A 12,581-nucleotide genomic window follows, 5' to 3' on the forward strand; every position below is an offset into this window, starting at 1 on the left:
AAGGCTACTGTGGTCCTTTCAGCACAAACCAGGACCAGCAGGAACTAGAAGGAAACAACCTTCTGATAGCTTAATAAACAGCCCTACCCTTTCTTGAGAGTACATGATCATGAGGAAATGTATCTTATGCTATAGCTGCCTGTTGCTTAGAATAGACTTTACTAACCTCTTAAGGCACCATGTAGGAGAAAATTATGTAATGGAGCTCCCTGAGGCTGGACAATGGCATGGATACCTCCAAGCTCATACTTCAGTTCCTCCACAGAAGCAGAGCAGATAAGCTGCTTTGTGTGGGAGATGTCATCTTATGAACTGAGGCAAAGTGTTATGAACTTCAGTTGCTCAAATGCCATCTCTCACAAAGGCTCCTTTGATTCCATGACATTCTTCACTTCTTCACTTCTTTTTTTAACCTTTGCTACCCCTCTAGTCAATATTTGTTGTTGGTTGTGGTTGATGCCCTTCATGCTATTCCTTGGCCCTGATTGGTCCTAACGTGACTACATGCAAAGGAGGACAAGAAGCCCTTTGGCAACTGTGGGTTCACCTCTGCATGCCAAGGCACAATTGCACCTCTCAAAAATACTACATCTAGTCTGCCCAGTTGTGGTTAGATGGCTGCCCCTTGGAAGCTCCCAAACAGGGCATAATAGTTGTGCACATCTCCTACCATTTGTCCCCAAATCATGCAGTCAAAGGTGTACTCCTTCTTAGACTCCATGTGTAGTTAATAATCTTTGGTAGGTCATGGATTTTTCTATTCTGTTTTTCTATGCCTTCTGGACACACTGGAGCACCTGATATAGTTCAAAATATAAGTGAGAGTCTAGCCATGTGACAAGAATATGCACATCAAGGCTCCACCATGTAAGACTTTCCTTGCTGGATGGGACCAAAGTCCACCTTTGCCACCATGTGCTCCAGTATTCAGTTTCCAGCAGCACTCAATCAGATGTGTCTGAGAAATGCACAGATAGGATATGAAAGCAATAGCTTTTCCCTGCTATTTGTCCCTTGCAAGAAAGAGGTAGACCACCCTTTGTCATGGAGGTTCCACTGAGCTAGCAAAGTCAGACTTCCCCATGAATATTTTTAAGTGCTATCCAACCCGGTCCCACTATAGTAATGAGTCAATAGTGGATCAAGGTGATCACATCATGCACTTCCTTTGCTTTTCTCTGAACCTAAGTCAGCTTCACTGAACTGGTCTGATTCTCCTTCCCAGTTAGAAGGTCATTCCAGATGACTGCCGTAAACACTGGGATAAATCCCTGGTTGATAAAAGATCACCTGCAGTGGTGTTGCTAGGAGGGTCTATGGGGTGCAAACCGCATTGGTTAACACGCATGGGGGGGACACACCACTGGTGGCCAAAAAATTTTAAAATCTTTGTATTTTTGAATAATACCATCATGTTATACATCATTCAATGTGTAATTTCATGCAGAATGTGATGAAACAAATCATGTTTAAATATCTCTTTGCTATCAAAGGTTATAGCCAAAAAACCAGCAGGGGGCTGGGCAATGGTACAACACCCTGTCCGTTGCCTGGGCATTGCCCTGCGCACTGCATGTGAGTTGGTCCATCATAGGGATGCCACGCTGGCCTCCCACACTGGGTGATGTACACCCTAGTGACACCACTGATCACTAGTGCTCTCCTTCCGCCTTTGTAAGAGAGAGCGAATCTGGAGAAAATCTGGTTTTGTGTAAAAAATCTTTTTTCAAAACCTTGACACGGAGGAGGGATGCGACAAAGGTCAAGATGGAAGGCCTCAGAGACAGTTTAAACAAACAGCCATTATTTGTTGTAAGGATGATATAAAGTTGGTGCCTGGTTTATGAAAAACTAATTTTGAATTCTAAAAAAACAGTATGGTATAGAATATATTAACAAGGAGTCAAAAATGTATAGCAGGATTTTTGGCTCATGATTACAGAGCTACCTGGTACAATTATTTTTGGTCCTCTTAACCGGCAAATTGATATTTTTTTCCTCCAGAAATAATGCTTATAATAATAAAAGGTGTTTTTAAAATAGGAAATACCCTATGCCTATTGAGGGCCAAATCCCACCCAATTTTCCAGCGCCGCTGCAACCTTGCCAATGAGACATGCACTGCATCCTGTGGTGGGAGGGCAATCATGGAGGCCTCCTGCAAGTTAGGGAACTTTTGTTTCCTTTCCTCAAGGCTGCATTTCAGCTGCACCAGCTCTCAAAAGTTGGATAGGACTGGGCCCTCTGTCTTTCCTGCAAATCACCTACTGTCCCACTTATAATTTGTAGCCTGTGTTTTACAACCGGACACCCAAAAGAGATTCTTGGGGGCTAGCAAGGGCATACTGTGATTTTGGAGGGACTGCTGCTATATGAGACAGCAGCATTATCTGTGTGTTCACCTGTTTAGCTCCTGCATTTTATAAACGGGTATTGCCAAAGCCGGCTAAGTCCACCAGTACTCACTCCTGGTAAAGAAATCAAGCCTGCAAAAGTCTGACCCTTTCTACTTCCCCAAGCTACAGGAAGTGTTAAGGTCAGACTTTTGCAGGCTTGATTTCCTTACGAGGAGCGAATACTGGATTTGTGAGTAAGTGCAGATTGGATATGTCACAGACGTCTTTTACTTGCCTTTGCAATTCTGTGTGTTTGCTGCAGAATGAGGATGTTAAAAGATGCTGCAAAGGAATCAGACCGTCATGAAAGAGTTTGTACTGCTGGGTCTTTCCCAGGCAAGAGAAGTTCAGCTCTTTCTCTTTATCCTCTTCTTTGTCTTCTACTCACTGATCCTGCCAGGGAACATCCTCATCATCATGACCATCCGAAGCGACCCCCGAATGAGCTCCCCCATGTACTTCTTCTTGGCCAATCTGGCCTTCCTGGACATCTGCTACTGCTCCGTCACCCCACCCAAGATGCTTGCTGATTTCTTCTCCAGTCACAAAACAATCTCCTACAAAGGCTGTATAGTCCAGATCTTCTTCCTTCACTTGCTGGGGGGATCTGAGGTCATCCTTATCATTGCTATGGCCATTGACCGCTATGTAGCCATTTGTCACCCATTGCGCTATGCCAGTCTTATCACCAGAGCAGTCTGTTGGACTCTGGTCTTGGCCTCTTGGGGTGTAGGCTTCGTGCACTCTATTATCCAGATCATCTTTATTGTCCCACTCCCTTTCTGTGGACCCAACGAGTTGGACAATTTCTTCTGTGACATCACCCAGATTGTCAAGTTGGCTTGCAATGACACTTATGCTCTGGAATTCTTCATGTTCTTCAACAGTGGCCTGTCCAGTGTGATGTGTTTCATCCTCCTGCTCATCTCCTATGGAGCCCTGCTGGTCAAGGTGAAGATGGGCTCCTCTGAAGGGAAGAGAAAAGCTGCTTCCACTTGCATCACCCACATCATCATCATCTTCATCATGTTTGGTCCCGCCATCTACATCTACTGCCGACCTTTCTTAGAATTCTCCCTTGACAAAGTTGTGGCGGTTTTTCACACTGTGGTCTTCCCTCTGATGAACCCCATGATCTACACACTGAGGAACAAAGAGATCATACAAGCCATTAGGAGGTTATTGGGCAAGCACAGATTTTGGGTGCCATAAAGGGAAGCTGGCAGTAAGAGAGTTTGAAGAGGCCTGGTATTCAAAATACATCATTTGGGTTTATATTCTGTCCTATACTGAGTAGGGCCGGCAACTGACTTCAGAGGACAGGTCTAACCAGGCCCACAACCAGTGTTCCCTGAACTTTTTTCAAGGTGTGCAGAGCCCTACAGTGGCAGTTTGGGGTGGATCTGGAGTGCTTGCCAATGATGTCATCATGGCCAAGCACCAGAGCACTGAGAGGCAAACTGTGAGGGGCTTCCATTCCCGCTGTGTGTCCACAGAGCCACACAGCTTACAGGGAAGGCTGCCTACAACCCCATAGAGACTGGGCCTGGGGCCCAAGAAGGTTTTAGCCCCCTCCCCTGGAAGCTTCCCCACGGGTGCAGGAAGGGCCGATTCCTGGGCTCCATGAAAGACAGCAATACTTTGTGTACCTTGGTGGGGAAATCACACTCAGGTGCAAATTCACCAGTATCCAGTGGTTTATTCAGAATACAGCACAGAAGAGCCATCAGGTAAACTCTTATAGTTCCCCCAGTGGCATTGCTAAGGGGAGACCAAACCAGGTGACCTTCACAAGGGCAGTGACACTACTAGTGGTCAAAATTGTGGAAGACTTGGTGTTTATGAATAATACCATAAACTTATATACCATTTGATCGGTAATTTCCTGCAGAATGTAATGAGACAAACGATGTTGAGATATCTATATTTTATCAAAAGTTATAGCCAAATAACGAGAAAAAGAAACCTTACCCGCTTTACATAACAAGAAGTGGATTTGCTTTACTCAAAACTGACCAATGAAACTGATTGTTCCAAGAACGAATAAGGTGTTTTTATGACACAGCAGGGAACCGATAAGTGTTAGTATAAGTCATCTGTCATTTACATGGATCAGAGCTAATACTAGAACTATTATTCAATGGTGTGAGTGAAGTTGACCACTGGTTTTTTGTTGATTACTGATTTGTTGGGTGACCTGTACTAAAACACTTTTAAATAAATAAAGTTAATTAATGGAGATGACACCAACCCTAGTGATTGCACTGCATTTAATCTCTGCTTATGATATTGTAATTTATTCTGTATGGACCATTATGGTGATGGTGATGTAAACCCTAGTGATGCTTCTGACCCCCAGTGATGCCCCCAAACAGGAGCACATCACCACACCACCCTTCAGCAGTCTTCAGGCTGCTTTGGGCCCAGCTGCTGCATGCTGTCACCATGTTTTCATCTTATACTAGTGAGAGCGCATGGCGACTGGGCCTGAAGTGGACCACAGATCAGCAAAGGGAGGCATTCTTTCACATTTGAATCAATGTGAGAGCCTGGAAGGTCAGGACTGATATGATTACATGTCACGCCCGGGATGCAGAGCTCCTTCAGGTAAGCACCACTGCCTGGGTGGCACCTACCTCAGGGAAACCTTTGTTGCCTTCAGTAATCATCGGGAGATTTTCTGATTTCACAAACTCTAGATGCATCCAGATTTGGCAGTGTTGGTAGTTGGTACCAACTACATGTTGGTAGTTATATTGTCATAAGAACATAAGAACAGCCCCACTGGACCAGGTCATAGGCCCATCTAGTCCAGCTTCCTGTATCTCACAGCGGCCCACCAAATGCCCCAGGGAACACACCAGATAACAAGAGACCTGCATCCTGGTGCCCTCCCTTGCATTGGCATACTCCATTTCTAAAATCAGGAGCTTGCACATACACATCATTGCTTGTAACCCATAATGGATTTTTCCTCCAGAAACTTGTCCAATCCCCTTTTAAAGTGAGGGACCATGTCGAACGCATTCTGAAAGTCCATATATATAATGTCCATGGGTTCTCCCGCATCCACATGCCTGTTGACCTTTTCAAAGAATTCTAAAAGGTTTATGAGACAAGACTTACCCTCACAGAAGCCATGCTAATTCTCCCTCAGCAAGGCCTGTTCGTTTATGTGTTTTGAGATTCTATCTTTGATGAGGCATTCTACCATCTTACCCAGTATAGATGTTAGGCTGACCAACCTATAGTTTCCCGGGTCCCCCCTCTTTCCCTTTTTAAAGATTGGTGTGGCATTTGCTATCCTCCAATCCTCTGGCACCTTGGCCGTTTTGAGGGACAAGTTGCATATTTCAGTCAAGAGATCAGCAACTTCATTCTTTAATTCCTTCATAACTCTTGGGTGGATGCCATCCGGGCCCGGTGACTTATTGATCTTTAATTTATCAATGAGGTCTGAAACATCTTCTCTTTCAACCTCTATCTGACTTAATTCCTTGGTCAGGAGGGGCCGTTCGGGCATCAGTATCTGCTCGAGGTCTTCTGCCATGAATACAAGGAACTCATTTAATTTCTCAGATTAAACAGATGCAAGGAACTCATTTAATTTCTCTGCCATCTCTAAGTCTCCTTTTATCTCCCCTTTCCCTCCCTCACCATCCAGGGGGCCAACCGCTTCACTGGCGGGTTTCCTGCTTCTAGCATACTTGAAGAAGCTTTTATTATTCCCCTTAATGTTGCTGGCCATGCATTCCTCATAGTCTTGCTTGGCCTCCCATATCTCCTTCTTACACTTCTTTTGCCACAGTTTATGTTCCTTTTTATTCTCTTCATTAGGGCAAGACTTCCATATACAGAAGGAAGCTTCCTTGCCCTTTATGGCCTCTCTAACTTGGCTGGTTAGCCATGCGGGCACCCTCCTGGATTTAGTGGAGCCCTTCTTCCTTTGCGATATACACTTCTGCTGGGCCTCTATTTTAAGAGGGCCTCCATGTACTCTGGAGAGATTGGACTCTTTTTACCTTCCCTTTCAACCTCCTTCTAACCAGCCTCTTCATTTGAGGGAAGTTCGCTCGTCAGAAGTCAAAGGTTTTTGTGAGAAATTTGCCCGGTATTCTTTCCCCAACATGCACGTCGAAACGAATCACAGCATGATCACTGTTCCCCAACGGCTCCATAACATTGACATCTCTAACCAGGTCCTGAGTACTGCACAATATTGAATCCAAAGTCACCTGTCCTCTGATGGGCTCCATGACTAGCTGGTCTAAGGCACAGTCATTTAACATGTCAAGGAATCCGGTCTCCTTTTTGTGACCAGAACACAAATTGACCCAGTCAATATGAGGATAATTGAAGTCCCCCATGATTACAACCCTGTCCCTCCTTGTCACCTCCCTGATCTGTTTCCTCATTTTAAGTTCCCCTTCCAGTTTCTGGTCTGGAGGACGATAATATGCCCCCGTATTACATCGCTCCTGAGGCCTGGTAATTTTACCCACAGAGATTCTATGGTGGACCCGCCTTCAATCTCTACTTTGCTGGATTCTATCCCTTCCTTAACGTAAACGGCCACCCCACCTCCAACACGCCCCTCCCTGTCCCTCCTGTAGAGTTTATAGCCTGGGATTGCGGTATCCCACTGATTTTCCGCATTCCACCAGGTTTCCGTTATGCCCACTATGTCAATGTTTTCCCTGGTCTCCTTCTGGTCTCCTTCATTATCTCTACAATATTTAGCTTGGTGGTCTACAAAAATATTCATTTGCTTTGTGAGATTGCAAGGCTTATTCATTCATTCATTCATTCATTCATTCATTCATTCATCATCATCATCATCATCATCATCATCATCATCATCATCATCATCATCATTCAGTATAGTCAAGTAATATGTATTTATAATAGGATCCAAACTGCATCTATATTGCATCTTTCTCTGAAGGCAAGTCTCCATGCTTCAATGGATTGAAGCCCAAGAAGGAGACCTTGGGGTACAGCTGAAAGGAGGTTCAGATGGCACGAATGGTCTCCATTTTCTCCTGCCTGTGAAGTTGATTAGACGGAAAAATGATGATGAATTCAAGGTCCTCTAATGAGCTTCGTGACTGATAAGAGAAATGAACCAGTTTTGTGTTTTGTGTTAGGGTTAGATTGGAAGATTACAGATTTCACTCTTCTGCTGAATGATTTCATTTATTACAAATACTCTTCATTATTAGGAGTGGAGGGAACACACACCACATTTATGCATTGTTAGAGATTTTAGAGGTTAACCTAACTTCTCTCAGAGGAAGAACATTAGAAAAAAACATGACTCGTGTTTTCTGTTAAAAACAAGGTAGAAAATGTCAAGGTGACCTGCAGAGAAAAACATGTGTGTCATAGCTTTCCCAAAAGGAACATTCCAGGGTGTTGTGAAATCAAAGTTGCAGGCCAGAACTTCCATACATGGCTCCCAGTTAGGGCTGGAACCATGCACCAGTATGCTAAATAAGGAGAGGGAAATAACATGTATATCACATGGGTCACTTGTTGTCCATAGAGTACAAGTACTGGAGTTTTGGGTGTGGTTCGGGGAAAAATCAAAAATCCACCATGGGGTAACTTAGAACCTGTATCCCTCCAAATCTATTCTTAATCTGTAAATAGCATGTAAATAAAATTTTCTATATGCTTATAAAGAAGTCTATGTCTGCTTAGCAATTTGACCCAGAGACCAAGTCCCAGAAATCTCTCTATCAGTTGGCTGACCCAGATGGGACTCTGGCTGTTCTCTGCTAAGCAGTTAGGAAAAAACAAGCAACTTAAATTGGAAAAGACATGGGATACAGGTTCTCCCTGTACATGATGATTTCTCCCCTGATTGCACATGATGTCTACTGGTGTGAGTGATGCAAGCAGGCAAGTATGTGAAAGTGTTGTCTAAGTGTCTGTCTGTCTGGTCGACCAGTGGAGCTGCAGTGCAGTTGTTGCAGTGGAGCTGCAGTGGAGTTGCTGCAGTGGAGTTGCTGCATGAGGGTGTGGACCTCAAAGTAAGTACAGGGTACAGAAGTACAGTAATGTACAAGGTACCTACCACAAGGAAGAAAGAGTACAATAGGAGCAGGTGTCCTTGTCCTGGGTACCTTGTCCTTGGTATCTTAAGTAAACCTTGTTGGGTAAATAAGGGCCCTTGGGGACAAGTGTGTATATCCCCGGTGACTGTCTGGGTAAGACAGGTTCCAGTTCTGGGTGGCCAGAACTGCGGTGAAACAGGTTTGGAAAACAAAAACAAAAAAAAAAAAAACATTGTCTGGACCCTTGTGTGTAGTAGACATACCTGTGGGAAAGTTAGTAAGCAATCTTTAATTAGTGCTCACTGTCCTTTTAGAGACAGAGAAAGAGTTTAAATTTGTAAATATTAGAGTGACTCAAGCAGTTTCTATAGTTAAAAATTCGCTTTAGCAGCGTAGCAACTTGGCAGTTCTCCTAAAAAAATAGTCAGTGAATCTGCTTCCTGTCTAAGGCTGTGTTGTTTAAGCCAGAGTGATTTAACAGAGCTGTGTGCTTTTATGTGCTAGTTTAAAAAGAATATGGGGCAAAGTAAGAATTTAGGAGGAGCGAATACGAGGAAAGTTAAGAAAAAAATTAAAAGGACACTGTGCCATTGTTGATTCAACAATGAGATCTAACAGAAGTTAGTACCTGAAGTAGTAAGGCTGTCATGGCATGAAGAGAAGAGAGGTAAGATTGTATTGTAAGTGCTTTCAGTGTTGGAAACCTCGGAATGGAGGGAAGTCTGAAGTAAGTATGAAATGTTTAATTCTTTTGCATGTACATTAGAGCTGTAAATTATAAGCATGTGTAATGTGAAATATGCTATTTATAAGTGCAGATGTGTATAGAGTGAGTAATGTGTTTGGATTAGTCCATGGACATGTGTGAAGTGTGAGAATGAGAGTGATAAAATAAAAATAATACATGCTATAGTATTATGAAGTGCTCTTTGTCAAAGTTCTTCCCTCACAGGAATTGCTAATTGTTATGCAAACGTTAGTAAGCGTCACTTCCAAAGTGACTGTGAACTTAAGTAATGAACTCAGTATGATTCTAACTTTATGCTGCCTGTTTATTTCATGTTTCTGTGTTTCATGTTGTCTATCACATGTGTCTTATCTCCTAATGTCTAAATAAGGTATGTAAACTTCTCTAATTCCTCTAGTTGCAATTAGTGCTTCTAGTTGACTAGTGAAGTCAGCTAACGGCAGTGATTTTTTTTACAGTGGAGTGAAGTCACTCCAGTTTCAGCCTGGCCAGGCGAGGGAAATCTAAGTTTCCCTAGTTATACATGTTTTTTTTTGACTTTAGAAAGTCCTGGTTTTTTTCAGTTTAAATGTTGAAAGAAAAAGTTTTCCTGCTTGTGCTCTTAGCAAAAGTTAAGCTGAAATTGCTAAAATTGTCTGTCTGGGAGTTCACCAGTTGTTTGGCAATTTCCCAGCCTGATTGCGTAAGCAACCCTGTTGCAGCTATTTTTAACTGTGATCTGCTCAGTTCAAGTAAGAATTTTTCCTTTCTGCGCAGTCATGTGTAAAAAAAAAAAAAATTAAAAGGATTTTACTTGAAAGTAAAATAATGCTTAAAATGATTGTTTTAAAGGCTGCACCTCAAGTTACTAGTCCACAAAGAGGATTTTGGTAGCTTGCTGAACGGCAAAGCAAGAGTCTGAACTTTTGTTCCCAATAGACAATGAACCAACATAGTAAAGGGATTTTTACTTGTTGAGTATCTGAGTTGCAAGAAGTAGTAAGAGCAGCAGATGATAGAGGTGTCTGAAGCCTTTGAGGACAGAGTCTTGAGTGAGAAGTGTCAGTGTTATTTAGCTATGTTGCTAGGTGGGTAATGGTGCTGGTTTCCTTTCTTCCTATGCTAGATATATCTTTGTACCTTTGATAGGATTTAGAGCTGCAGTGCATGCCAGTGAGTCTGTATTCTGAAAGAGCCCGATGTGCAATTGCACACCTCTCTGCAGTAAAGTATCTACATTTTTGATGGGAGAAAAATGCTAGTCCCCTAAAGTTGGTTGGCTTGGCTAGCTCAGCTGATGTTTCTCAGTCCCAACCTCTGCCCTGTTATTTCTGTGCCAGAACTGTCCCCTCATACCCCAGTCCTCAGACCCAAATTTTTCTACAGCGTCACTGTTATGAGTGCAGCAGCAGCCAGAGCTGTGGTAGTGGATTGCTAGCAAGTTCTTGTAGTTGGCTTTTGCTGTAAAGCAAGGTGAAGCCAGCCACCAGCAGTGCAACTAATGCAATGTTGTGCAAGTCGGCTGTGCAGTAGTATGCCTAAGTGTGCAGAAACTTAGAATGACGTAAGAATCAAAATCCCAACAGGATCCCTGCAGAAAGCAGGATAGCTCCAAAAGTGACCCCCACCAAAAGGAGGGGGAGGAGTCCCACCAGTAAATTTTAACTGGGACCATCATCGCACATGCCCAGCTGTCCAAAGAGCCTTGTAGCTCCAAAGCCCTTTCTTAGCATAAGGAGGAAGTGGCAGCGAGGAGACCTCTGGAACGCCTTTGTGCTCCAGGAACCCTGAATCAATCCTTTCAGAGCGTGTGTCTAATTCCATGGCAGCTTCTTTTTTAGCTGCACTCCGAACCTGAGTTCTGTACCCAGTCCCCAAAGACAGTCCTATTTCCTTTCTTATCCCTTGAAATTTTTATCCCTTAACTTCTAGGCTGTGTCTCTGTTGTGTGTATCCTTGTCAAATCAGCCCCACATCTAGTCTTGCCAGTTGCTCAGGTGCTGATTTTGAGAAAAGGTGAATTAATTTGTGTGCATTTGAATGTGTAAAGCTAATGTTGCAAAAATGCAAGGCTCAAATAGTGTGTATGTTTAGTTACTACTATAGCAACCTTCAGTCTTGAAAGACTATGGTATCTCATTCTGAAGAGTGGTTCTAGAACAGTGTCTAGTGTGACCAAGAAGCCAATTCAGGAATGGCTGTCCCTTTCATACTAGGAGCAAGTGTAGTCTGTCCTTGGTCTGTCTCCCTGACTATAGGTCTTCCTTCTTTGTCTCTTTGCCTCAGTCTGTTGGCAAAGTGTCTCTTCAAACTAAAAGAGGCCATGCTGTGTAGCCTGTCTCCAAGCAAGCCTCTTGGAGGCCAGGATTTCCTGTGTTAAGGTCTATTCCTAAAGTTTTAAATCCCTTTTGCAATTTCTGTCAAAAGTTACCTTTGTGTTGAAAGTACACAACAGTATAAATATGTGTTAACAGTGTCTGTGTAAGCTAACTACAGGAAATTTTTTGAAGCACATTCAAACTGTGAATTGAAATAATAATTGGAAAAGTAATAATCTCTTGAAGAAAAAATTTCCTTGCTATGCTACTTTATTGTCATCTTAAAGTTCAAATTGTAACCCCTTCCAGTTCTCTTCTAGTACCAGGGTGGCCTATTCTATTAGTGTGCCACTGTGCTGTTATGTTGTTCATGATGCTTCCATCAGAAGGACGCTTCTGCTGGCAGTATAGAGTTGATTAAGTATAGAGTTTATTAAGTATTAAATGAAGTAATTAATTTTGCTGTGTTTTGCTATTTGGCATATGTGTGTTTTCGTTTGTATTTTCTTTTATTTTCTATCATGTATTGTATTGGCAACCTTCAGTCTCGAAAGACTATGGTATCGCGCTCTGAAAGGTGGTTCTGGCACAGCGTCTAGTGTGGCTGAAAAGGCCAATCCGGGAGTGACAATCCCTTCCACACCGGGAGCAAGTGCAGTCTGTCCCTGGTCTGTCTCCCTGGCTATGGGCCTTCCTTCTTTGCCTCTTAGCCTCAGACTGTTGGCAAAGTGTCTCTTCAAACTGGGAAAGGCCATGCTGCACAGCCTGCCTCCAAGCGGGCCGCTCAGAGGCCAGGGTTTCCCACTTGTTGAGGTCCATCCCTAAGGCCTTCAGATCCCTCTTGCAGATGTCCTTGTATCGCAGCTGTGGTCTACCTGTAGGGCGCTTTCCTTGCACGAGTTCTCCATAGAGGAGATCCTTTGGGATCCGGCCATCATCCATTCTCACGACATGACCAAGCCAACGCAGGCGTCTCTGAGGGATCATGTATATGTATACTATCATGTATAGTAACCTGCTTATCAAGTATGTACAGGAAAGTTAAAGAAATTTGCAAATGCTGGAGCAAGGTGATTTAAGT

The 12,581-nt window shown here is 43.3% G+C and overlaps 1 protein-coding gene across 1 annotated transcript; it reads left to right on the forward strand.

The window, feature by feature from the left end:
* Positions 1 to 2,675: 2,675 nt before the first annotated feature.
* On the forward strand, positions 2,676 to 3,608 carry LOC136653864 (olfactory receptor 4N2-like). The gene has a single exon (XM_066630742.1). The coding sequence runs from the start codon at positions 2,676 to 2,678 to the stop codon at positions 3,606 to 3,608; it is 933 nt and encodes a 310-aa protein (XP_066486839.1).
* The last annotated feature ends 8,973 nt before the right edge of the window (positions 3,609 to 12,581 follow it).

This window comes from Tiliqua scincoides, chromosome 5 (assembly GCF_035046505.1).
Source record: "Tiliqua scincoides isolate rTilSci1 chromosome 5, rTilSci1.hap2, whole genome shotgun sequence".
In the NCBI taxonomy this organism is placed as follows: domain Eukaryota; kingdom Metazoa; phylum Chordata; class Lepidosauria; order Squamata; family Scincidae; genus Tiliqua; species Tiliqua scincoides.